Genomic DNA, 23,570 nt, shown 5'->3' with positions numbered 1-23,570 from the left:
CACTTGTACTTCCCATTTAAGTTTCTTAATACCCATAAAAAATGTCCAAAAATATCGTTTTTTAGGAACGGAGGGAGTAATTGTATGTTTTCATGATTAAAAAAAATGTGCATTGAAAACCAGAAAAGTTAAAATGTATGGGTAAATAACATTGATGTGTAACATGAGGTGTAAACAAATGCTTTGTTGTACCTAGATGAAGGGAAGAATAATACTAAACAAAATGTGGTTGTTCAAATATAGTCCACATAAAACATATTCCACTCCATAGAATAGTCATCATCTTCGATTCTCCATAAAAACCATTAACAATAATACCAGCAAATTAAACCCAGCAATTTCTTACATTTTCACTCAGACATGGCTAAAGTTCTTGACTCCCATTTCCTAGCTATCACTGCCATTATCACTGTAATCCTCTTACATTAATTTGTTCCCTATTATGTTGCTCTGATTATCCTTCAGAAACTAACCCCTTTTATTATTTTTTTCTGGGTATTTCTTGTATTGTTTCTGCAGGTGTGTTATCAATTCGTATTCTTTGTTGTTACAGCGCTTCTCAAGTTTGATAAAGTCACCGACTTTGCTGGTACTCTTTTTGATGCCCATAATTCTGTAATTCTATTGATTTTTAATGAATTAATTTCAAATGTCAATTGTTGGTTGAGTTATATTTGTGGAACCTTAGAATTAGGGAAGAAAAGAGCAAGCGAGTTTTTGTTATTGCTACATTGTGAAAGTGTTTATTACAATTTACTACCTGATATGTTTGGATTGTTTTCAAGAATTTCTGCTTCATTATACTACTAATTACAATAGTACTCTTATAGTCTACAAATTAACAATTAACTATCATGAATTTAAGGAGAAACAATCACAAACTAACAAACTAGAACCAGTTTAAACATAAGGTGATCACGATTTTTATTATACAACCGGTTGTACTCTGCAATGAACAATCGATTATAATAAATGCTCATTTGCACAACATTTGAACAAATGAGCAAATTTTCTTAGCTCGTTAAATTTAACTTTGTCTTACTTGCACAAAATGAGCAAATTTGTCATGTGATGGGGTAATGAGAGCAGAACTTGCTCATTTGTACAAATGAGCATAACCAATTTGAAACTGTTTTGCTCATTCGTGCGAATGAGAAAACTAGGCAACCGGTGTATGTTGATGGTAAATGTTGCTTCCATCTTCAATGTGAGTAACCATTTCAACAAGACTTTGGAACTAGCCATTATAATATTCTTTTGATGTCATTTAAAATTGCTCAAACATTATATTTTGGAAAAAGAAGTTGTAGCAGAACACCCATTAATAATATTATGATCATCCCTTTTTTAATTGTGAGGAGTTCTTAATTTTTTTTCTTTTCTAGAAAACTTACTTAGAAGTTAGAAGGCTCTATATCATTCATTCGTCGTTGCCTTCCATGTAACTGATTTTAATGCTTGTCTCAGGGAGCACAAATTTTATCATACTTGCTGTATTGACTATAGTCATCAAAGCCTCATGGAATTTTAGACAGGTACTTGTTACTATTCCATAATTCAAATGTTGCTCTGACTATGCAGCTCATATGAATGTCCATTTAATCTTCTTCATATGGTGCTTTCTTTATCGTTCTTTCTGTCTCTCACAATTCTGGTCTTTTGACTTTGATTCTCATAGAAAGGTAAAAAGCTGTCTTTTTAACCATATGTCAGTGGTATAAAAATGTGGGTTATTGGTGTTTATGCTGTTTGTTCTTATTGCACAAATATATAATTTTTTGCTCAAATCTGTTGCTAATCAGAATCAAATCAAAGCTCTTGTATGATCTACTGCCAACAGTTTTATAAATGTACACTGAATTTACTAGGTTACGGATGCCTTATCTGAGATGCCGTAACATGCATCACAATCTCGCTTCCAACATGGGGGTGGAACCAAGCACCTTACTTTGCAAAAGGCTACTCTAAATAATAAAGAACCCAAAGAGCTCCGGGAGATACTTATTCAAAAGTGTATTGTCTTATTAGGTCTATGATGACTGTAAGTTTTTGTTTAATCTTGGATCCCAAGAAGAGAATGACAAGGCCCATGATTCCATAAACTGACAATTGAAGCTGGGAACCAATTCCCCTCATAGGGTGTTTAGTGTTTTATTAAACCCTGTCAGAGCCTGTCAAAATAATTTATTAGTTTGTGATATTTCTGATATGCAGATTCATCTGTTATCCAGGTAATTCTGACTTTGCTCGTGGTCATATGGGGTCTACGTCTGGGGTTATTTCTTTTGATGAGGTATGAACTGATGCTTTGATCTTAGTTCGTATTCGGTATAGTATGCATTTGGTTGTATGCTTGAACTTGTGCCCCTTGGTTCAGGCCTGGTTTTCTGTGCCTATTTGTGCATTTTGTAGCTTTTGTTTTCAGTGTCTTTCCTATGTTAGAACAACCTGACCCAAGCAAGTTTCGCTTGCATTTGACAATAGCACTGTATCTATGTCCAGTGCTCCCTCCTAAATGAAATCAAGTTCAGTAGATTATAGAACAATGGATATGGTTCTTACATTTGACTTACTGGAGCTTCTTATCAGGATATTGCAGTGGGGGGAGGACCATCGATTTGATGAAATGCGTGCAAATTTGGGAAAACTGGCAGTATTTTGGATCTTTCAGGTTGTTGCGATGATTTAATTTATTTGTGATTTTTTACCATTGGGACATTCCTTAGTTTATAATAAATCTGTTATCAAATGATTACAGGCTGTGTGGGTATGGACTGTGAGCTTACCTGTAACAATTGTCAATGCAAGTGACAAGGATCCATCCATTAGAGCAGTGGATATAATTGGGTGGATTATGTGGTCCATAGGTTTTTCTATTGAAGCTACAGCTGATCAGCAGAAACTTTCATTCAAAAACTCACCAAGTAATAGAGGGAAATGGTGCAATGTTGGAGTTTGGAAGTATTCTCGTCATCCAAACTACTTTGGAGAGGTTAGAATTGCTTATAATGTACAAAGGACTAATCAAAGCATATGCAATATTGATCATTTGATCCTTCAAACTGGAAGCATTATGAGACCACCCCCCCCCTCTCTTTTTGACCTGTTTGAATTACGTAGAAGAGTTGCTTGTGGCTGCAAATCCTGTTATGATTATTTGAACATAATAAGCTTGACGGTCCTCTACATTTAAATCAGTATTTATCACCACACAGTGACACAGAGTTGCTAGTGAGTATAAGCAAATATGTGTCTAGGATACTGCATGTCCTGTGAGCTCCATCAGTTGCATAATCAAACAGCTCACTCCTTTACCCCTTAAAAATATTCTGTGATCAATTCATTCAGCTGCACCATCTTAAATGTGTTAATATATAGAAAAAATTATAAGGAACATCACCTGTTATCAAATTCAAAGGTACCAACAGCTGTTGAACCTCATAATATGTACTAAGTACTCGTATATTTGGAATATTCTTGTGGTTATATAGAGGACATATTTGTTAGCTGTACATTTTGCTCGATTAACCAATTTCATTTATGTTCTTCTTACTTTTCTCCCTGAATAAATATTTTTCTAGCTATTGCTTTGAGCTGAGTATGTTGCTCTGCTTATGTATTTATCTTTCAACAAATCTACTTCAATCTGGCAGATATTTCTTTGGTGGGGAATTTTTATCAGCTCAATACCAGTTCTAGTAGGTGCTGAGTGGCTTGTTATCATTGGGCCAGTATTCCTTACGCTGCTGCTACTTTTTGTCAGTGGATTACCATTGCTTGAGGTAAGGTTTAAGCATTGTTGTCACTTGTTATTCATAGTATTGTTTTAGTAAAACCACTTATTAAATTGTCTACCTGTGTCCAACAGGCTTCAGCAGATAAGAAATTTGGCAGTGTGGAAGAATACAGACAATACAAGAAAGTTACTAGGTCAGTATTTTCATCTTCAGCATCTTCTCCAGGCACTGATAAATAGGCTTGGACAATCTAGTTACATTGCATTTTCGTCAAATGGTACCACTGAGATCGCTTCCATAGTTCTGACTTCTTCGAATGGATTTTTGAATTTTTTTTATTTAAGCAGACCCATTTAGTCATGCTTTTTTCCCAGGCGGATTTTAGTTCATGTCCTAGAGCATCATTACCATAACAAGCTGTTTGGAGTAAGGTTATAAATTAAGGAAATTGTGATGAAGTTTGTGTCCCTGTCCTTTGAATATTAGGAGATGCAGATATGAATTGTAATTAATACAATTGAAGCCTTGAAGGAAAAGGAATATGAATTGTTATATATAAAACTGCATTGTACATACATTTACTTGAGATGACCCGTTCAAATTTTGCATATAGATTTTTTTATTTATATTTTTTATTTTTAAATGTATAATGTAGTAAATTTTTTTTTTTTAAAAAAATAACTGTTTGGACTCTAAACTAGAGGCCTTGTGGAGATTGGAATTCCTTCTTCACCTGTCATAAGAAATTACTAGAAGATTTACTTTACTATAATTTTGTAGCTAAACACTGTAAATCTTGAAAAATAAATAAAAGCAAAGTTGACTTTTCTTACCTAGAAATCAAGCTGAAAACAGCATTATAGCGAGCGACCTTTGTTGGATTCGTGACTGAATACAAGTTGAAACATAAGAAACAGTGATTACTAACTAGTTGGGATGCTGTTTTTTCAGCCCACTTGTCCCTTTGCCACCAGCAGTATATGGAAATTTGCCTTTGTGGTTCAAGAAGATTTTCCTCTTTGAATTTCCCATATACAGCAAGAGTCTTCCTCAAGAAGGATATATGGTAAGGTCTTACTTGATATGAATATGTACATTACTTTGTTGTATATTGTATTTTCTACAAGCCTTTTCCCTTTTATCTTGATGTCGAGTTGGGTCATGTGTTAGCCTTGGTAGTTAAATTGAATCCCTTCGTCCTGTTCTTTTTGTATTGGTTGCACTATTTTGGTCCTGTTCTTATTGTATTGGTCAAATAAACTGGCTGCATTATTCATTTCACTAAGCAACTACCTTGTCGAAGTGTGAATCATATTAGTTAATTCTTGTTTACATCTTTCATAAAAAATTCTCTTCATGTTTGTCCTTTTTGTGCTTTATTTAGGCTGTCTCTACTCTTTAGAAAATAACATTTTCTTGTTAGTGACCAGAAAAATGTTTCCTTCATCCAAAATAAGCCTTACTTTTGAGGGATGTGGTGATGTACAAAAAATTCTTTGTAAAAAGCATGATACTGAGAAAGTTATACTTTGTATAAAATAGTAGATTTTTATGACAAGCATATAATGAAGAATAATTACTATTTTTGCTTGGTGTGTTTCATCCGTGCCAAACACAAATACACACTACACCCTTGATGAACACTCATAACCAAATGGAATGCTAGAATAGACCTCTTAGTACTGTGCAGGATAGTCATAATAGAAGAGGTGAAACTGCATAAAATAAATGAAATCCTGAATGAGGAAATAGTTTTTGAAACAGATATAGCTAGTTTACATCAAGTTATTTATTCTATTCCAGAGTAGTGTATAGTAGCTTCTGGCAATCGTGGCATCCAATAATGAATAATCTTACTGATAAGCAAAAGTCCTGAGCATTTACAGATTTATTTTAAATTCTTAATTGCAGACAGAGTACATCATGGTTACAATATCAAATCGAATTTCTGATTCAGTGACAACAAAGCAAATAGATTGTGGTTTCATAAGACAAAACATCTATGTTCAGATTCGTATACCGTTCAAGACTTTTTCCTTAGTATTTTAAGTTTATTTAAAACAGATACACTATAGGTTTTCTAAGGCTAGAGGTGATGTCAGATACGTGCAGGTACCCGGGTGTGTCAGACATGAGTGCCCAAGACCCAGTAACATAGGTTAATCAAGACATGCTACAAATATATGGTCAAAATATTATTGTTTTAACTGTATCTCTTGATAGTTCATCTCGGTTCAATCATAGTTGAGTTCTGTTGTCGTAAATAGATTAATGACTGCATTTTCTGCTGCTCTTTTGCAACTGTCATACAGTGTTACTCATTCTTCTGTAAACATTCTGGTATCTGTGCAAGGTGTAGGTCAAACCCATGAAAAAAGAATGAAGAGAAGATGGAGGCAAGACGGAGTATACTGTTGATATTTGAAGAATCCAATGGGTGAAAATATTTTCTTCATCCTTAACATTATATCTCTGTCTGATCTGTTTTACTTCCAGCTATCTTGTACAGAACCATTGTTCGCATTATTTTCACGTAGATGGTTAGAATATCGAGAAATCCTGATTTCGTCGATGATGTTTGCTTGCACAAAAACCTGTGTATGTAAGATTGGTTTTACTGCTACATATCGTTGCGATCAGCTGGTTAGGGGATTCAGTGTATTGTCGAGGAGTCACGTTGTTACATGTCCAGAACTAAATTGCAGAAGATAGTGAGCAAAGGAGCATATAATTGACAGGACTAATACGCAGAAACTTCGATTTTATTGTCATTATTTCCTGCTACATAGCCATTTGTTCCAGGCTAAGCCACGGTTTGCAAAAAACTCAATGACTACTAAACTTTGGGAGTTATTAACCAAGATAGAGTAAAATTCTCTCCCAAAAATTGAGCATTCATTGATTGATATATTTTGATCTCGGAAAAATGACCTCGCAGTTGTTTTTAATTACTAATATCTGTTGATTGTCAACCAAACCACTATTGTTGAGTAAATTTTTTGAATGTGTTTTTAACGCACTTTACTCCATTATTTTTTAAATTATTTCTCTCAATTTTTTATTTTTTTTTGAGGAATCTCTCAAATTAATTTATTTACACTATTCATTAGGTATATTAATAATAATAGAGTATCTCACTAATCACTAACTATAATAAAATAGAATTAATAATTATTATCGGAGTCTCGCTTAAAGTCTAGGGGTTCTTCCTTCGCTCTGAGGTCTGAGTTTTTTCACTCTTGCCTCCCTTGCGAGGTTGTAAGAGTGCTCGTGGTTTAATTCTATAATGGCTGACGATATTGTGGAACAGTGGTCCAAATTGAACATCACGAGGAGGAAGAGGAGGCAGACCTTGGGGAGAATATTGATGAATCAAATGAACAGAAGCTAGCGCTCTCCCTGGTCGGAAAGTTATTGACGGCCAGATCGTTTAATTTCGATGCCCTACAAAACACTATGAAGCAGATTTGGGCCCTAAACAAAGGAATTTTGTTTTGCAAAATTGAAAATAATCTTTTTGTCATCCAATTCTTCCATCTTGGAATTTTGATTATCAGTTACTGTTGCTTAAAGACATTCAAGGAGATGAACAACCAGAGAATATTGATCTCAAATTCTGCCCCTTTTGGATTAGACTTTATAATCTTCCATTAGATACCGATCGAATGAGGATGTAAAGTTGAGGTTGAGGATGATGAGTTAAGGTGGGATAAGTCAAGACGTGTGAGACTTGTGGTTGATACGACAAAGCCACTTCGGAGAATCCAAAAGATACGAAACATGAGGGGAGTGATCACTACAATTCAATTTAAATATGAGCGATTGTCTAATTTTTGCTTCATGTGTGGCGTATTGGGGTATACTTAGAAGGATTGTACTAATGTCGATGAGGATGTGGAGGTGGAGGAGAAGCCTTGGGGGTTGTGGTTGAATTGCGCGCTTCACCTAGAAAAGGGCGTGCAAAATTGAAGGAGCAAGAAGGTGTCGAAATATCGTGTAAAATCTAGGGCTCTTGTGTTTACCCTAAAGCCTAGCAATGTTGCTGAAGGGCGTGAGGGGAGGATTATAAAATAAAAAACAGACCTTATATCAAACAATGACAAAATTCTTCTAAAAACCTTAGTATGCAGCCTTGGCGAGGAAGGTGAAGTGAGCAGAAAATTAACAGTTAACAGCAACTTATTTGAGAGGGAGAATATGAGAAAGGAGCAATGGGATGGGGGAGATGTTGTTATGGGAAGAAATTTCCAAGGAAAGTTGTTGAAGTAGGGAATAGAGTAGCGGAGGTGATTGCTGGTCCGAAGGGGAACAGAGAGAATGACAGGGAAATGGAAGTAGAGGGAGAAAGTAGGGTGAAAAAGAGTATCTTAATTAATAGCGTGGTTGCTCCAGCGGAGGTTGGTTCGAACCAACCCCACCAACCCCAATGAGTGTGCTAAGCCTTAACTATAGAGGGTTGGGCAACCCCTCTGCAGTTTCTACTTGATCCGAAGAGAGGCCCCGTCTGTGATATTTTATCGGAGACGAAATTGAGTAGTGTGGAGTTTGGCTGAGTTAGAGAGAAATTAGGGGGCTATGATGGTTTAGTCGTGGATAGTGTGGGAAGATCAGGGGGTCTTGCTATGCTTTGGCACAAGGGTATAACCCTTTCACTTCGGTCTAGGCCATGTCTATACACCACATGGATTTTTGGGTTGATGAGGGGCTTGGTGAGGCTAGATGGAGAATTACGGGCTTTTATGGATGGCCGGAAGTTCATAATAGACACCTTTTGTGGAGCCTTCTTACAAAGCTTGCGACTTAGGTGGAGGGTGCTTGGGTTTGTATTGGTGACTTTAATGAAATTTTGGGGGATGCCGATAAGAGTGGGGGTGCGGATAGAGCGGGGTGGCAAATGTCGAATTTTAGGGAAGCAGATCTCTGTGGTTTTTGTGAAGTAAAGTTTGAGGGTTATGCTTTCACTTACGATAATGATAGAGAAGAGGGAGAAAATGTGCAATGTAGAATCGATCGTGCGTTGGCAACTGATGTTTGGTTTGTAAAGTTCCCGAATGCAAAAATAGTTCACCTTGATCGTGAGTGGTCGGATCATGCACCCATCAAGCTACTTCTTGAACAAGAGAAGACAGGGAAGGAGCATCGTGAGAAACTCTTTTGTTTTGAGCAAATGTGAGTGGGTGAGGAGGGTTGTGAGGAGGTGATAGATGACACATGGCTGCTAGGATTAGGAGTAGATCAAGTTGAAGAGGTGTGCTGAAAGTTTAAGGAGTTGGGGGAACAAGAAGACTAGGGTAGTGTTTAAATTAAGAATTGAGAAAAAAGAGGAAAAAAAATTAACTAAAGGGTAGCTTTCTAATGCTCAGCTCAAACGAAGATGTCAATTAGTAAGTGACATAGAGGGGCTAGTACGGTAAGAAGAAGTCTTTTGGCGCCAAAGATCCTGGGTTTTATGGTTGGAGGCTGGAGACCGAATCACCACGTTTTTCCATAGACGTGCCTCGGAAGGAGGAACAAAAATCATATTTCCCATATTCTGGATGATAATGGGCAGAAACATGAGGGGTTAGTGGCAGTAAGTCGGGTGGCTAAAGATTGAGTACTTCTCTGGGTTGTTTTCCTCAACTGGGGTGGAGTCTATGAGGGAGGCGTTGGTGGGTATTGAGGGTCGTTTCACAAATCATATGAACGATATCCTGATTGCCGATTATAGAGAGGATGAGGTGCGATTGGCTCTAAGTCAAATGCACCCTATTAAGGCCCCAGGACTGGACGGTATGTGCCCCGTTTTCTTTCAGAATTATTGGCATATTGTTGGTCCTTATATTTTCTCTCTTGTTCTTAGTATTCTCCAGGTGACCCTATAACCTCTTATTTAAATAAGACTTTTATAGTCTTTATCCCAAAAATTAAAAATGCCAATAAAATGTTGGATTTTTGCCCTATAAGTCTTTGTAATGTAATCTATAAGCTAGTGTCGAAAGTGTTAGCTAATAGATTAAAATTGTTCCTTAATGATATTATCTCTGCAAATCAAAGTGCTTTTACTCCGGGGAGACTTATTACTGATAATGAGCTAATCGCCTTTAAAATGTTTCATCATATGAAGTGTTTGAAGGCTCGAAAGGTAATATTGCTCTCAAACTAGATATGGCGAAGGCTTATGACAGGGTTGAATGGGACTTTTTAGAAGCAGTGTTGGTTAAGATGAACTTTGATGGTAAGTGGATAAATAGGGTGATGGAGTGTGTTCGGTCGGTGAAGTTTTCAGCGTTGGTGAATGGGGTGCCTAGTGACGAATTTGATCTGAATCGTGGCCTTCAACAAGGGGACCCAATTTCTCCGTATCTCTTTATTTTGGTTACCAAGGCTCTATCGGGGTTACTTTGCAAGTCTATGGAGAATGGTGTATTACATGGTCTTCAGATTGCTAGTTTGGCTCCCCCTATCTGACATTTGTTGTTTGTGGATGATTATGTAATTTTTGGCAAAGCCACGGTGGAGGAAGCAAATGCAATTAAAGATATTTTTCATCTCTATGAGTGGGCTTCGGGACAAATGGTAAACCTTGGAAAAACAACGGTGGCTTTTAGCAAGGGTGTTGATAATGGGAGAAGACATGATATTGCCTCAACTTTGGGGGTGAAAGTGCTAGATATAAATGAAAAATACTTGGGCCTTCCGACGGTGGTGGGAAGATCCAAGAAATGCATTATTAAGGGAATTAAGGAGAAATTGTGGAAGAAATTACAAGGTTGGAAGGGGATGTGTCTTTTAAAAGCGGGTAGGGAAATTTTGATAAAGGTGGTGGCCCAATCGATTCCTACCTACGTGATGAGTGTATTTAAACTTCCGTCCTCTTTTTGTGATGAAATCCGTTCTCTCATTTCCCAATTTTGGTAGGGGCAGAAGAAGGGTGAAAGGAAGATTCATTGGCTCGGTTGAAAGAAATTGTGTAAGCTAAAGGCGGAGGGTGGCTTGGGTTTTCGGGATATGAAAATGTTTAATTGGGCTCTTCTTGGCAAGCAAGCATGGCATTTGGCTACCAATCCGGACTCTCTCCTATTTCGTGTCCTCAAGGCATGTTATTTCCCACACTGTGACTTTTTGAATGCAAACTTAGGTTACAACCCAAGTTACACTTGGAGAGGGATTAATGAGGCAAAATGGGTGCTTGACAGAGGAGTACGATGGAGAATTGGGCGTGGTCAGCGGGTTCGCATATGGACTGACAGATGGATACCAAACACTCAAACCCGAAAAATTATATCTCCTTGCCCCACAGGCTGTGAGAACCTCATGGTAATTGACCTTATTTCAGAAAATAGTATGTGTTGGGATGTTGAAAAAATAAATAAGGTTCTTCTTCCTTTTGAGAGGGATCGTGTGTTAGCTATCCCTTTGAGCAAGAGGAAACTTGCTGATGTTTTATGCTGGGATAATGAGAAGAATGACATATATTCTGTCCGCTCTGCATTTAGGCTGATTTCTTGCCAAGGAGGTGAAGAGGAGAGATGCTCGGATGACAGAATGTTGGAGACAAATCTTGAATTTGATATGGGGAAAAGTGGTTCTACCTCGAATTAAAACATTCTTCTGGAGGGTGTGTCATGCAGAAGAATGTGTCATGAGGCACTACCTACAAAATCCGATCTCTATATTCGAATTGAAGATATATCAAGGGAGTGTAGCATCTGGGGTAGAGGAAGACAATGTGGTACACTCTTTACTGAAGTGTCCTCGAGCAGCTAGGATATGGGAGATTAGTGGATTTAATGGGATGGTTGAGAGGCATTGGAGATCTTTTTTTGGATTGGGTTTCTAAGCGTGTGGTTGGTTTAGAGGTGGAGGAACGTAAGTGGTTAATGGTGATATGTTGGGCAATATGGGGAGCGCGGAATCGGGGACTCTTTGAGGATCAATGGGATGACCCTATGAGTGTTATGCGGTATGTGGAAAAAACTCATGAGTGAGATGAGTGAGGAGAAGACGGTTTCCCCTCATCCTACTAGTTTGAAGCCCATGGGCTGTTGGAGTGCTCCTGCTGCTTGCTCTGTTAAAATTAATGTTGATGCAGGGGTGCTAAAGGGTGTGGGTATGGGCATTGGTGTTGTTGCGAGGACGGTTGAAGGTTCTGCCTTATGGTGCGCCACTGAGAAAATTGGTAGGGAGTGAGATTCAAAATGTGCTGAGGCAAGGGTTGTTCTTACGGGAATGGAGCTTGCGCGCGAGATGAGGGTGGGTAATGGGGTGATTGAAAATGACAATGAAGCTATCATCAAGGCTATTAACATAAAAGAGCAAGGCTGCAGCTCTTTTCATCTATTACTTGAGGATATTATTCAGTTTTCTTGTTTTTCTTCTATTTCTTGGTCTGGGTTCGTAGAAGGGGAAATATGGTTGCACATGATCTTGCTCATGTGAATCCTTGGGTACTAGGTAGGAAAGTTTGGAAGGAGCATTTCCCTTCTAGTATTTGTAATCTGATTTCACGTGATATTTCCTCAAGTAATGAGTAGTGTGTTCCCGTTGGGACTTTGTTTCAAAAAATAAAAATAAAATAGAATTAATTTTTAAATCACTCCCATTACCAAGGCTTAGTGTATAACAAGCAGAGCAATAACCGGTGTTCTTTCAAAAAAATAAAATAAAAAAGCAATAACAGGCGTACATTTGTTTTGGGACGTTTGGGTCTTTTAAATGGTTTTGAAATGAAGTAGAGTTAATTTCAATGTTTGGTATGGGATTCCAAATCCATACCATCCGATATAATTTTCAATCGATTTCATTTTGATTGTTGAACCAAATAACCACATGCATAACTAGGTAAAGTCAGGTTTCGCAAAATACTATCCAGTGCACAATATTGTGCTTGCTAAAGGATTTAAGTTAGGCAATACCTTCTATTCATTAATGTAGTTATGTAACCCTAAGAAGCATGTCATTTTCACGTATGGGCCGTCACATGACACCACAACTTGTTAAACATTTACCAATTTTTTTTTTTGACAAACAGTTACCAATTTCATTGGTAAAGACGTTGCTAATAAATTAAAATTTTGTTGCTAGTTTGTTTAGCCATCACCTAAGCATAAATTAAGGTCCATCTATCTTGGGCATTGAAAAGGGTTACACACCTAGTATATTATTCTTGAACTAACTTAATTGGAGGTTTCAAGCTTCCAATATTCAACTTTAGTCTTATTTATGCCAAAATTTTGCCTCAATAAGATATAGAAATTTACTAATTTAGTCTTGATTTTTACTAGGATTAATTTATTGAAATACTTTCTCCATTCACTTATAATTGCAATGATTTGACTTAAACTAACAACGTTTTGATTAAATTGTTGCAACTAAAAGTGAACAAATTAAAGAAGGTATTATGAATTAATAATACCTCAAATAATGATCGCTTAGTTTAGCTTGGTAGTTTCCAAGTATAAAACAATACGTCGAGATTTGTTGAAAACTTGATAGGGGCTTAGGGAATAATCAATTATGTACAAGAACATATACTTACCATTAAAAGAAAATCACATACACATTGCTAAAAAAATCAAATTATATCAATGGACCACAATATGAAGTTATGATTTGATTTAAAGTCCATTCAATTCGGGTGGCATATGTGTAACCATGCTCAACTCTACAAACTTAGGGTTTGTTCGTTATCATTTTTTGTTCTTAATCTTTTGCTTTTATAAAACAAATAATCATAATCAGAAAATGTGGTTTTACAATAAAACTGAAAACTACAATGATGTCAAATGGGCTCTTATTTTTATTATTTTTTTTAAAATTTTTTTTTGACGGGTAATTACTTAGTTAATTGATGTATTCATTAGCCAATTTCATCTAGCTATCTAACAAATCATACAAAATTCACATTACTCTGTAAGAAGTTCCATCAAGTGTTTTGAGTAGTAAGTAAAATAAAATAAAATAATATTCCGCTAATCTAATATATATAAATAAAGAAGGCATTTTTGGAGCGCGTTCGGAGTGGCACGTAAGAAATATACTTATTTCGACCAATAAGAAGAAAGATTTGTATTTTATTTTTGAATAAAAAATTATGTCGCCACCTAGATAAAAGTAACGAATTAGATTTGATATATCTAAAATTTTAATGCCACGTAGATAATAATCCACGAATTTAATTATTTTAATGAAAAAAATAAAGTAAAAATATAGGAAAAGATAAATTTATTAATTCAATACTACGAGTATAAGAAATCCAAAAAAAAAATACTAAAAAATATTTAAATGATAAATGCTTATAATAAAGTTTGATACCTATCATTATAAGATAAATTTTGATAGTATTTATGATAAGAAATACAAATTGTTCGTTAATTATAATTAAATTAAAATCTGTGATACCTATCATTATAGATTGACACATCATACGACAGAAACAAAATTTCGTATCAATAAAAAACCCCATCAAGCGAATTTTGTGTTAATTTTTGGTCATCAATGACCAGGTGATTTTTAGCTTAATTTTTAAAATCCTATATTTAAATTAGTATTTCTAATTATTACTTACATTGTATTCATTTTGGATACTCAACGATTATATGTTTATATTTTATTTACTAAATGTTTTTTTTACATGCAGATCTAACACATCATACGACACAAATAAAATTTCGTATCAATACAAAACCCCATCAAGCGAATTTTGTGTTAGTTTTAGGTCATCAATGTCCGGGTAATTTTTAAAATCTTATGTTTAATTTATATTTGTAATTATTAGTTACATTGTATTTATTTAGGATACTTAACGATTATTTGTTTATGTAATGACATACGATTAGATGTTGTATACTTGATGTATGGATGACTTTGGTTATTTTTGGAAATAATGAAAAAATTCCTATGCATAGATTTAAATTTATATCGCGACAATATTTCATTTATTGGTAAATATATTGATTTATTTTATATAAATGTAAATATTTAATTTATATCAATTTTAGTTTGGCTAACATTTCACGGTTCAATTTATCCATTGATGTAGTAGGTTGGTTGTGGACGAGGTTGGTGATTCTATCGAAATAAAAGATATGGTAAAACAATGAATAATGATTTAGGATTTAAATTATTAAAAATTTATCATTTCACATTAAAGATTTTATATAACGGAAAAAATATCATATTTACAATTTATTTATATTAATAAATTCATTATAAATTATAGTAAAAAAAAAATTAAACTTTTGTAATTTTGTCTGAAATTATTAAATACAATAAATCAAATAATTAAAAATCTTAGATGAAAAAACCGTGCATCGCACGGGCTTTCATCTAGTATATTGAAAACTAATAACTTATTTAGACCTAAATGTATTTCTTTTTCTTTTAGTTTTATTAGTTTTTTTATTTATTTATTTTCTTTTTCCTCTTTATGTTTTATTTTTTCTACTTATGCCTTGATAAGTTGATAGTCATCTATTATTAGTCTATACAAATACATACCATATGGTTTAGAAACCTAGCCTGAGCTTCATTTAGTGAAAAATAAGAGGGTACATTAGGGAGAATCACCCTCCACAATTAGATATCAAATGAAAACACTCTAAGGTTTAAGAGGAAAAGGCAAGGGGTAGATATGTAAAGCATCGATTATGGAATATACAACGATAAACAGAAGGTATTGGAAATTTTTTATCATACTATTCTCAATGAGAATTTCTTACTCTCTCTTATCTATTACTGCTTGAATAATATATTTTTATCTTTAAGTTCTTATATTGCTTTTTATTTATTTATTTTTTCTTCAAAGAGTTGCTTTTTCTTTACCTTGTTGGTGATACTTTCTTTTAATTAGTTTGTAACTTCTTTATTTTTCCTGATTTCTTGTTTAGAGGGCATATTATTATTAGGGTCGTTTATTCAGATTTTCATTTAGTTTTAGGCCAAATCCAATCCGATCCGATCCGATACGAATTTAATCAGATTTTAAAAAACCAGGCCAAAATCCATTCCGATTATTCAATCAAAATTGGATTTTGGTGGTTTAATCCAATCCGATCGACTTGAATCAATATAAAATACTTTTAAGTTTTAATTAAAAATTTGTGAAATATAATTTTTAATTGAATAACTATAATAAATTATAAGTAAATGATTAAACCGTAGTTTTCATAATGCTTGATATACTACCTATAATAAAGATTGCTATCACGTTGGAATTATTTCCAACATTATATTAAAGTAACCGTATCGTACATGATTCATTTGTATTAACCTCTATTATTAAGATTCTGTATTTTTAGAAAAAAAAAATTAATTGAGAAAATTGATGACTGTACAAAAAGATTTCACACAGTACAATATCAAAATCATGGGTCAACGAACCCAAAATGACCGGATTAAATCAATTTGAACGACCCATACATATGTCACCTCTACAAACTCAACGAAATGATATTTTTACTACGTATTTAATTTAGAGTATAATGTTAAGTTCATTTTTTGGTTTTATATATTTCAATAAGGTAATGCTACCCGTGTTAAGTATGTTACAAAGCAGTACTTACGTGTACTAGCTCAGGTAGAGTTGAGCGTGGGCTAGGCTAGCACAAAAGCCAGTTAGGCACAACACAAAATGGACCAACTGCACCACACGACAAACACTGTGGTAATTGCTTGTGCTCCTTCTTTTTTTTTTTTTTTTTTTTTTTTTTTTTTTTTATGTATTGAAATAAATTAAAATAAATATGGGAATATGACCGTGAATGTAATTTAACATGGTGGCTCTCAAGATCCACATGCATTTTCTATTTGGAGGACAAAAAAAAAGGCCATAATTTCTAGTGGCACTAAAGATTGGTAAAATTCTATGTAGTGCCCTTATTTCATTAAATTAGGCTTAACCAACAAATTATGGCTAACCTTTTAACTCAATATAGTTAAGTTACTAACTTACCCTTAATTTAAAAAAAAAAAACTTTTTTTTTCCCCTTTCTTCTTCTTCTTCTTCCCTTTCCCCTCCATAACTTCAAGCCACCCCCTCTTGCCCCACTTCACTTTCCGGCCACCTCTCCTCCTGCCCCAGTGAGTGGTGGACTGGTGGTGGTGACCGGTGAGTCAATAAGGGTTTGGGTTAAATTATTTAGAGGGTAGTTTAGTAATTTTTTGGATTATGGTTAAAAATTGAGCTCAAAATCACAAATGGTTAAACAATTAATAAAATAAGGGCACTACATAGAATTTTACCAATCTTGAGTGCCACTAGAAACTATGGCATTTTTTTTGTCCACCAAATAGAAAATGTGGGTCTTAAGGGTCACCATATAGAATTTCCCTAAAATAATTAAGGGAAGATTGACATGAGCTTGGCATACTAGTTCCTTGTTACGTATTCTAAATCAAAAACATTTTTTTTTTTCTTTTAACATATCATATACTTGTACAAATTAGGCTTACATCGATTTACATGCATTATTTTTTTGTATCAATGACATTTTTGGTATCCACATGCTTATTACCCATTTTCTTAATTACTTAATACTGTTCGTATACCCTAGACGTGTTACTCTTATATTTAGTGATTATATATATATATACCACATTTGTGAAAATATAAATCATAGGTAAGCCAAGTTTGAAAACAAAGCATATGAAAGCAATTCCATCTTCCATTGTTAGACACATATGCAAGCAAAACGAAACTATATTTTCATTAACTTTCCATGAGTCACTCCTTTTCTTCTTTTTATCTATCATAACCAAATTTGCAATCTTTCTCGTTTATACTCACTTTTCAACTCCCAAACCCCACCTTCTACCTCGCATTTGCGGTTAGTTTATTTTAATTAACACGTACAAACCCCCATCAAAGTGTAAGTCATGGATAGCAAAAATGTTTATAGTTACTTGGCACATCAACACACAACAATAAAGTGATGCATATATAGTGTACAATTTTTCTATGCCCTATGGTTTCTCATCAATTTTTAAATGTCGAGGTCGTAGGGAAATTGTTGGAGGGTAAAGAAATCTCAACCTTAATTGGCTTACTTTTGTATAATTGACGTACTTAAGCAAGATGTATAAGTGTTTAATGGATATAAATATTTTAACACACAATTATTGATAGCTAATTAAACAACATGCTTAATAATCATTCATTTTTTTTTTGGGGAACAATTCTATTATAACCTAATCCCACCAAGGAAAAAAAAGAAACGCGAAATGAAACTTTCAATCCATAAGACCATTTTCCCCGTTATTAATATCTTCTCACGGGAAAAAAGAAGAAAAAGTTGAACGGTATTAAGTACCGCTAATATAAAGCTCATTACAAGCCCTATGTCTACTATGATCTACTCTTACGATAATTAAAAATGTAGGGGTAATAAAACAACAAAAAATAACTTCGGATATATGAAAATTTCTTTTTCTTCATAAAAATGCATAGTAAGGGTAGTACGTCATCATGCTTCATCAAACCCACCGGTACTAATGTAATTGGCCCATTCGAGAATGTTACGTTCACCATCATTGTCTTCAACATTATGGATATCATGGTGGTTTTTGTTGTTGTCGTCTACCTCCGGCTGTGGTGGTGGTGGTAGCAGAGCAAGAACGTCGCTACCGACGTTCAACGAATCACCAAGGACGGGCCCTGCGGTTGCAGGGTAAAAGTTCATAACATGATTGGATTGGCTAGGCATTACATTCAACCCACGCAACAAGTCATCGTTACGCATATTGGTTGAGGATGATATTGACGATGGCGTCAAAGAATTTGATGTTGCATGCGGTACGCGAATTTCTAACATTGACGAGTTAACATCATTTTGATGTCTAAAGTGCCGCATGTTCCCATTGTTAGGAAAAACAACAGTTGGTGGAACAGCAATTGACTGAGGCGGCAGTAAGAGCGGTTGTTGTGGTAGCGAAGCCGGTTGCCGATGACTTGTAGAGGCCGTGTTTGTAGCCGAGACAGCCACAGACTCAAGCTTAGAGCGTTTGCTCATTCGACTTTTACCACCCACAGGAACGTTACGCAAGGTTCCACCTTGCGTCCAGTATCTTTTGCAGCCCTTACAGAAGTACCGGGGCTGTGACAAGCTATAGTTATTAAAATAACAAAACTTGGTGTTGGTTGAATGACATCGAGGGCAAGTCAGCGTTGGTGGGTGGTTGCTGTTATTCTGTCTACCACCCTCTACCGGAACCGGCCTCTTGTTCCGATCATCCTTTCCGTCTCCTCCAGCACCGGCACCACTACAACCACCAACAACAACTGTCTGGTATTCCATTTTTTCTGAGAGTTTTTTTTTTTGGTAGATGATTATTGAAGTGATGTAAGTAATACTCTAGTTACGTAGAGTAGTACCTGGAATTAGAAGCAGGTAAGCAAAAAAGAGAGAGAAAAATGTAACAGATACCTACTTCTGAATTGGTCAAAACTTCTTACAGATTACTGATATTTATAGCAGAGTAGTTCCTATGAAGATCTTCTCAAAAAAAAAATTTTGAATGAAAATCAACCTGATTATAGTATGTAATAATCTATATAAGCTAAGAAATAAAATCAGAATCATGATTAATAGAAAGGTTTACATATTATTTGGCTGGCTAATTGCCTCATTTATCTATAAGATATCAAAAAAAAAAAAAAAAGAAAAAAAAATGAATATTATGAAACAAATTGTTATTTTGTAGGGAAAATCTCCCCCAAAAACTAAAATAATTAATTGAAAACAATAATAGAGGTCAAATGATCAAAGGATATAACAAAAATAAGGAAGAAATCAGAAAAGATATTATTGGATTAAAAAATAATTATTAATAAAAATAATAGAAAAGGAGATAAGAAAAGGATAAGGGGTGGTTTAGCCGTGGCTGAAACACCGCAATCGAGGCGGCGAGTGGTGGTGACTGGTGGTGGTTTTTCAAGTGGTTTTTTTCTCTCAATTTTTTTTCAAATTAGCCTTGTGAGAAAGTACTGTTGGTTTTGCTTTTAGCTGCTTTTTATAATTTTTCCACTTAACATTATTTATATATATATAATTTATTTTTATATATATTTTATTTTATTTAAAATAATTGTCCTGAGGTTACTGTTCTTCTATGATTTTGGATTGTTATGGATTTAGTTAAGTGACATCATTCCACTGACTTATGAAATGCCAATTCTTTTCTTTGTCGCCCAACTACTAACCTCATAGTCTCATAACAATGGAATTGAAAACGTACAATGTCCTATAATCAACCAATCTACTCGGATACATTCTCGATCTTCACTTAAAATATGGTGTTCTAATTATGTTTTGTAAATTATGATGGATTTTTAATAAATCTATAATAATCTTGCGGAATTTTGTTAGATTCGTCACGATTTATGTTATTAATATCTCGACTTATTAGATGAGTTAGTAGTTAGTCAAATAATAAGTTAAAGAATTAGGGTTTGGCTAGTGTCTTCTAATATTTCTAGTCTACTTTGAATTGATAAGACTTACTAATTTGGTCAAATTTGAATTGAAGTAATGTGGGATAATTGATTTTTAAGTCTAATAATTCATTCTTTTCCTCAATTATCGATCTAAATGTATGTTGTGCGTTCGTAAAATTAGAAGAAAATTACGATAACTTGAATTACATTAAGATTAAAAATCATAATTTATTAATTAAAGTCATATAAGTAAGGGTACTATAGGTATATTTTAATTAAGATCAGAAGCGACACTAACTAAACTATAATTATATTTGACTTTTACACTTGTCAATACTTAACTTTGACCATTAACATATACACATATAATTTTCTCATTGTATAACTTATGAAGTTGATATACAGCATTAAAAATCTACATTATTGAGATTAATCACACAATTTTCATCTTTTGGAAATAAAGATACGAATCTCTTTGATTTTTAATTTGTAAGTAAAGATCAGATACGAATCAACAAATTATTGTTATTTCCAACATTAAAATGCCAGTCTATTATGAAGTAAGCCAAATTAAATTGCTAGTGTATTATTAACACATCATTATTGTTTCCATTATAAAAATGACAGTCTAATTATGAAGTGTTTAGGATAAGAATACTCCTACAGCGTGGTCCAATTAGAAATCAATAAGTGGCATATTGTAGGTTGGCACGTGACATCCAACTTAGCCTAAGTGGCCTAATTAGAGCATGACACATGACACTCAATAGTAGCTAATAGAAATGATGAAATGCTCGAAAGTCCATGACATGAGATAACCTTGTAAAAATGGCGCAAACCCTGACACGTGTCATGCACACATACTGAGTAACCAATTGAAGTACGAATTTTTAGGTTACGAAAACTAGGAGCATGCCTTCCTAGAATAGTATAAAACTATTAACAACCCCCATCATATAACATGTTATATGCATATAAATAACCGTACCATTAATTTCTTATCTATTTTGATCTTGTTCAAATAAACATGGACGTTTATTGCAACCCCAATTGATTAATATCTAAACTTAACAATTTTTATCTCATTTGGGACTAGTTCTCTTCAACTTATTTCAAAAATATATTATTTATTCTTGTCAAATTAGATCACACTAAATCAGGCCGTAAATATTCAGATCAACCAATGTACTCGTTTTTGTATGGAAATATTGTTCAATCTACTCGGATAGGTTTTTGATCTTCCCTTGGAATATGGTGTTCTAATTATATTATGTAAATTATGATGGATTTTAATTAATCTATAATAGTCTTGCGGAATTTTGTTAGATTTGTCATGATATATGTTATTAATATCTCGACTTATTAGATGAATTAGTAGTTAGTCAAATAATTAGTTGAAGAAGTAGGGTTTGGTCTAGTGTCTTCTAATATTTCTAGTCTACTTTGAATTGATAAGACTTTCTAATTTGGTCAAATTTGAACTAAACTAATGTGGAATAATTGATTTTTAAGTCTAATAGTTCATTATTTTCCTCAATTATTGATCTAAAGGTATGTTATGCGTCCGTAAAATTAGAAGAAAATTACGATAACTTGAATTATAAACTAAGATTAAAAATCTAATTTATTAATTAAAGAAATAAAAGTAAGGGTACTATGGGTAAATTAATTAAGGAGACACTAAACTACTCAAGAGTTGGCCAATAAAGATTGTAATTATTTGAATTTTACGCTTGTCAATACTTTGATCATTATTAAAATTTCAAATATAATTTTCTTATAGTATAACATTATTATAAAGTTGATAAACTAAAAATCTACATTGTTGTGATTATTCATACAATCTTCATTATTTGGAAATATAGATACGAATCTCTTGGATTTTTAATTTGTAAGTAAAGATCAGATACGAATCAACAAATTATTGTTATTTTCAATATTAAAATGCCAGTCTATTATGAAGTAAGACAAAATTAAGATGCCAGTCTATTATCAACTAATGATTTTAGTTTCCATAATTAAAATGCCAGTCTAATTATGAAGTGTTTAGGGTATGAATAATCCTACCGCATGGACCAATTAGAAACCAGTAAGTGGCATAATTGTAGGATGACATGTGGCATCCAACTAAGCCCAAGTGGCCTAATTAGAGCATGACACATGGCACTCAATAATTGCAGAAATTGTGAAAGGCTCGAAAGCCCATGACAACGAGATAACCTTGTAAAATGTCGCAAACCCTAACATGTGTCATGCACATATTGGGCAACCAATCGAAGTATGGATTTTTAGGTTACGAAACGCGCAACATGCCTTCCTAGAATAGTATAAATAGCCCCCATCATATAACGTATTATATGCATAGAAATGATAATTAGTTCCTCATCTATTTTGATCTTGTTCAAATAAACATGGATGTTTATAACAATCACAATTGACTAAATATTCAAAACTTACTAACAATTTTGGATGCATTTGAGACTAGTTCTCTTCAACTTATTTCAAATATATATTATCTATTTTGTCAAATTAGATCAGATTAAATTAGACCATAAATATTAAGATCAAATTAGACTTTTTGATTCCCGTTTACTTATTATTGATAAATAATATTAATAATATATTAAAAAATTATAAAAATTACATGTTCCGCAAGTACATGATTATTAGACGAATCTTTCATGATTCAATTTGATAATTTTTTTTCCCTATAAATTAGTAAAAAATTGCTAGAAAAATTTAGTCAAATAAGTACACCAAATCAGATAAAACCAACGCGAGAATATTCAGACTAAATGACTTTATTAAAATCAAACCAGAACATACACCTTATTTCAGTGAAGGAAACAATCAAGTCCTTACTAAGGAGATGGAAATGCAAATTGATCATTGGTATTATTTGCCAGATTTAAAATATCAAAAATTGTAATATTTAGATTAGGAGTTTTTGTCAGAAACTACCTATTAAAAGCCATTTTTGTGAGAAACTACCTAATAAAAAATGTTGTAAGAAACTACCTATTAAAACAAAAATGTTGTATTAGACTACCCTTCACCGGATTTTTACCGTTGACCACCTACGTGTTGATCACGTGACCTTTTATACACTACTAGAAATAGGATGTTTTCCGACAGACCTTAAATTCCGTCGGAAAATTACAAATTTCCGACGAAATTTGATCCCTCAAAATATTCCATCAGAAATACCATTTACGACGGAATTTCCCTCGGAAATATTCCGACAAAAATTAATTCTGTCGGAATAAATAACTTCCGACAGAATATTCCCTCGGAATGTTTCCGACGGAAGTTAATTCTGTCGGAATTACAAGCTTCCGATGGAATTTTCCCTTGGAAAATATCTTCCGACGGAATTAATTTTTATCAGAACATGTTATCATCACATAAGATTCTCATCC

General features: G+C 33.9%; 2 protein-coding genes across 3 annotated transcripts; one reads left to right on the top strand and one right to left on the bottom strand.

Annotated features, from left to right (window-relative positions):
* Window positions 1-238: 238 nt before the first annotated feature.
* LOC110706930 lies at window positions 239-6,481 on the top strand. Of its 2 annotated transcripts, none has more exons than XM_021884928.1 (10): window positions 239-411; window positions 520-589; window positions 1,468-1,535; window positions 2,232-2,293; window positions 2,590-2,671; window positions 2,759-2,992; window positions 3,654-3,782; window positions 3,869-3,930; window positions 4,689-4,803; window positions 6,097-6,481. In XM_021884928.1, exons 1-10 carry the CDS (start codon window positions 361-363, stop codon window positions 6,118-6,120), a joined length of 897 nt encoding a protein of 298 aa, XP_021740620.1. In that variant the 5' UTR covers window positions 239-360; the 3' UTR covers window positions 6,121-6,481. The 2 variants fall into 2 exon arrangements, with proteins under 2 accessions (XP_021740620.1, XP_021740621.1); XM_021884929.1 differs by having other exon boundaries at window positions 240-411; window positions 6,091-6,481.
* An 11,700-nt stretch (window positions 6,482-18,181) lies between these two features.
* Window positions 18,182-19,012, bottom strand: LOC110706778 (dof zinc finger protein DOF3.2-like). The gene has a single exon (XM_021884729.1). It carries the CDS (start codon window positions 19,010-19,012, stop codon window positions 18,182-18,184), a length of 831 nt encoding a protein of 276 aa, XP_021740421.1.
* Between the last annotated feature and the right edge of the window lie 4,558 nt (window positions 19,013-23,570).

This window comes from Chenopodium quinoa, unplaced genomic scaffold (genome assembly GCF_001683475.1).
Source record: "Chenopodium quinoa cultivar QQ74 unplaced genomic scaffold, ASM168347v1, whole genome shotgun sequence".
Lineage (NCBI taxonomy): Eukaryota > Viridiplantae > Streptophyta > Magnoliopsida > Caryophyllales > Amaranthaceae > Chenopodium > Chenopodium quinoa.
The sequence above is the reverse complement of the archived record's forward strand: the minus strand, read 5'-3'. Positions and strand labels throughout refer to the sequence as shown.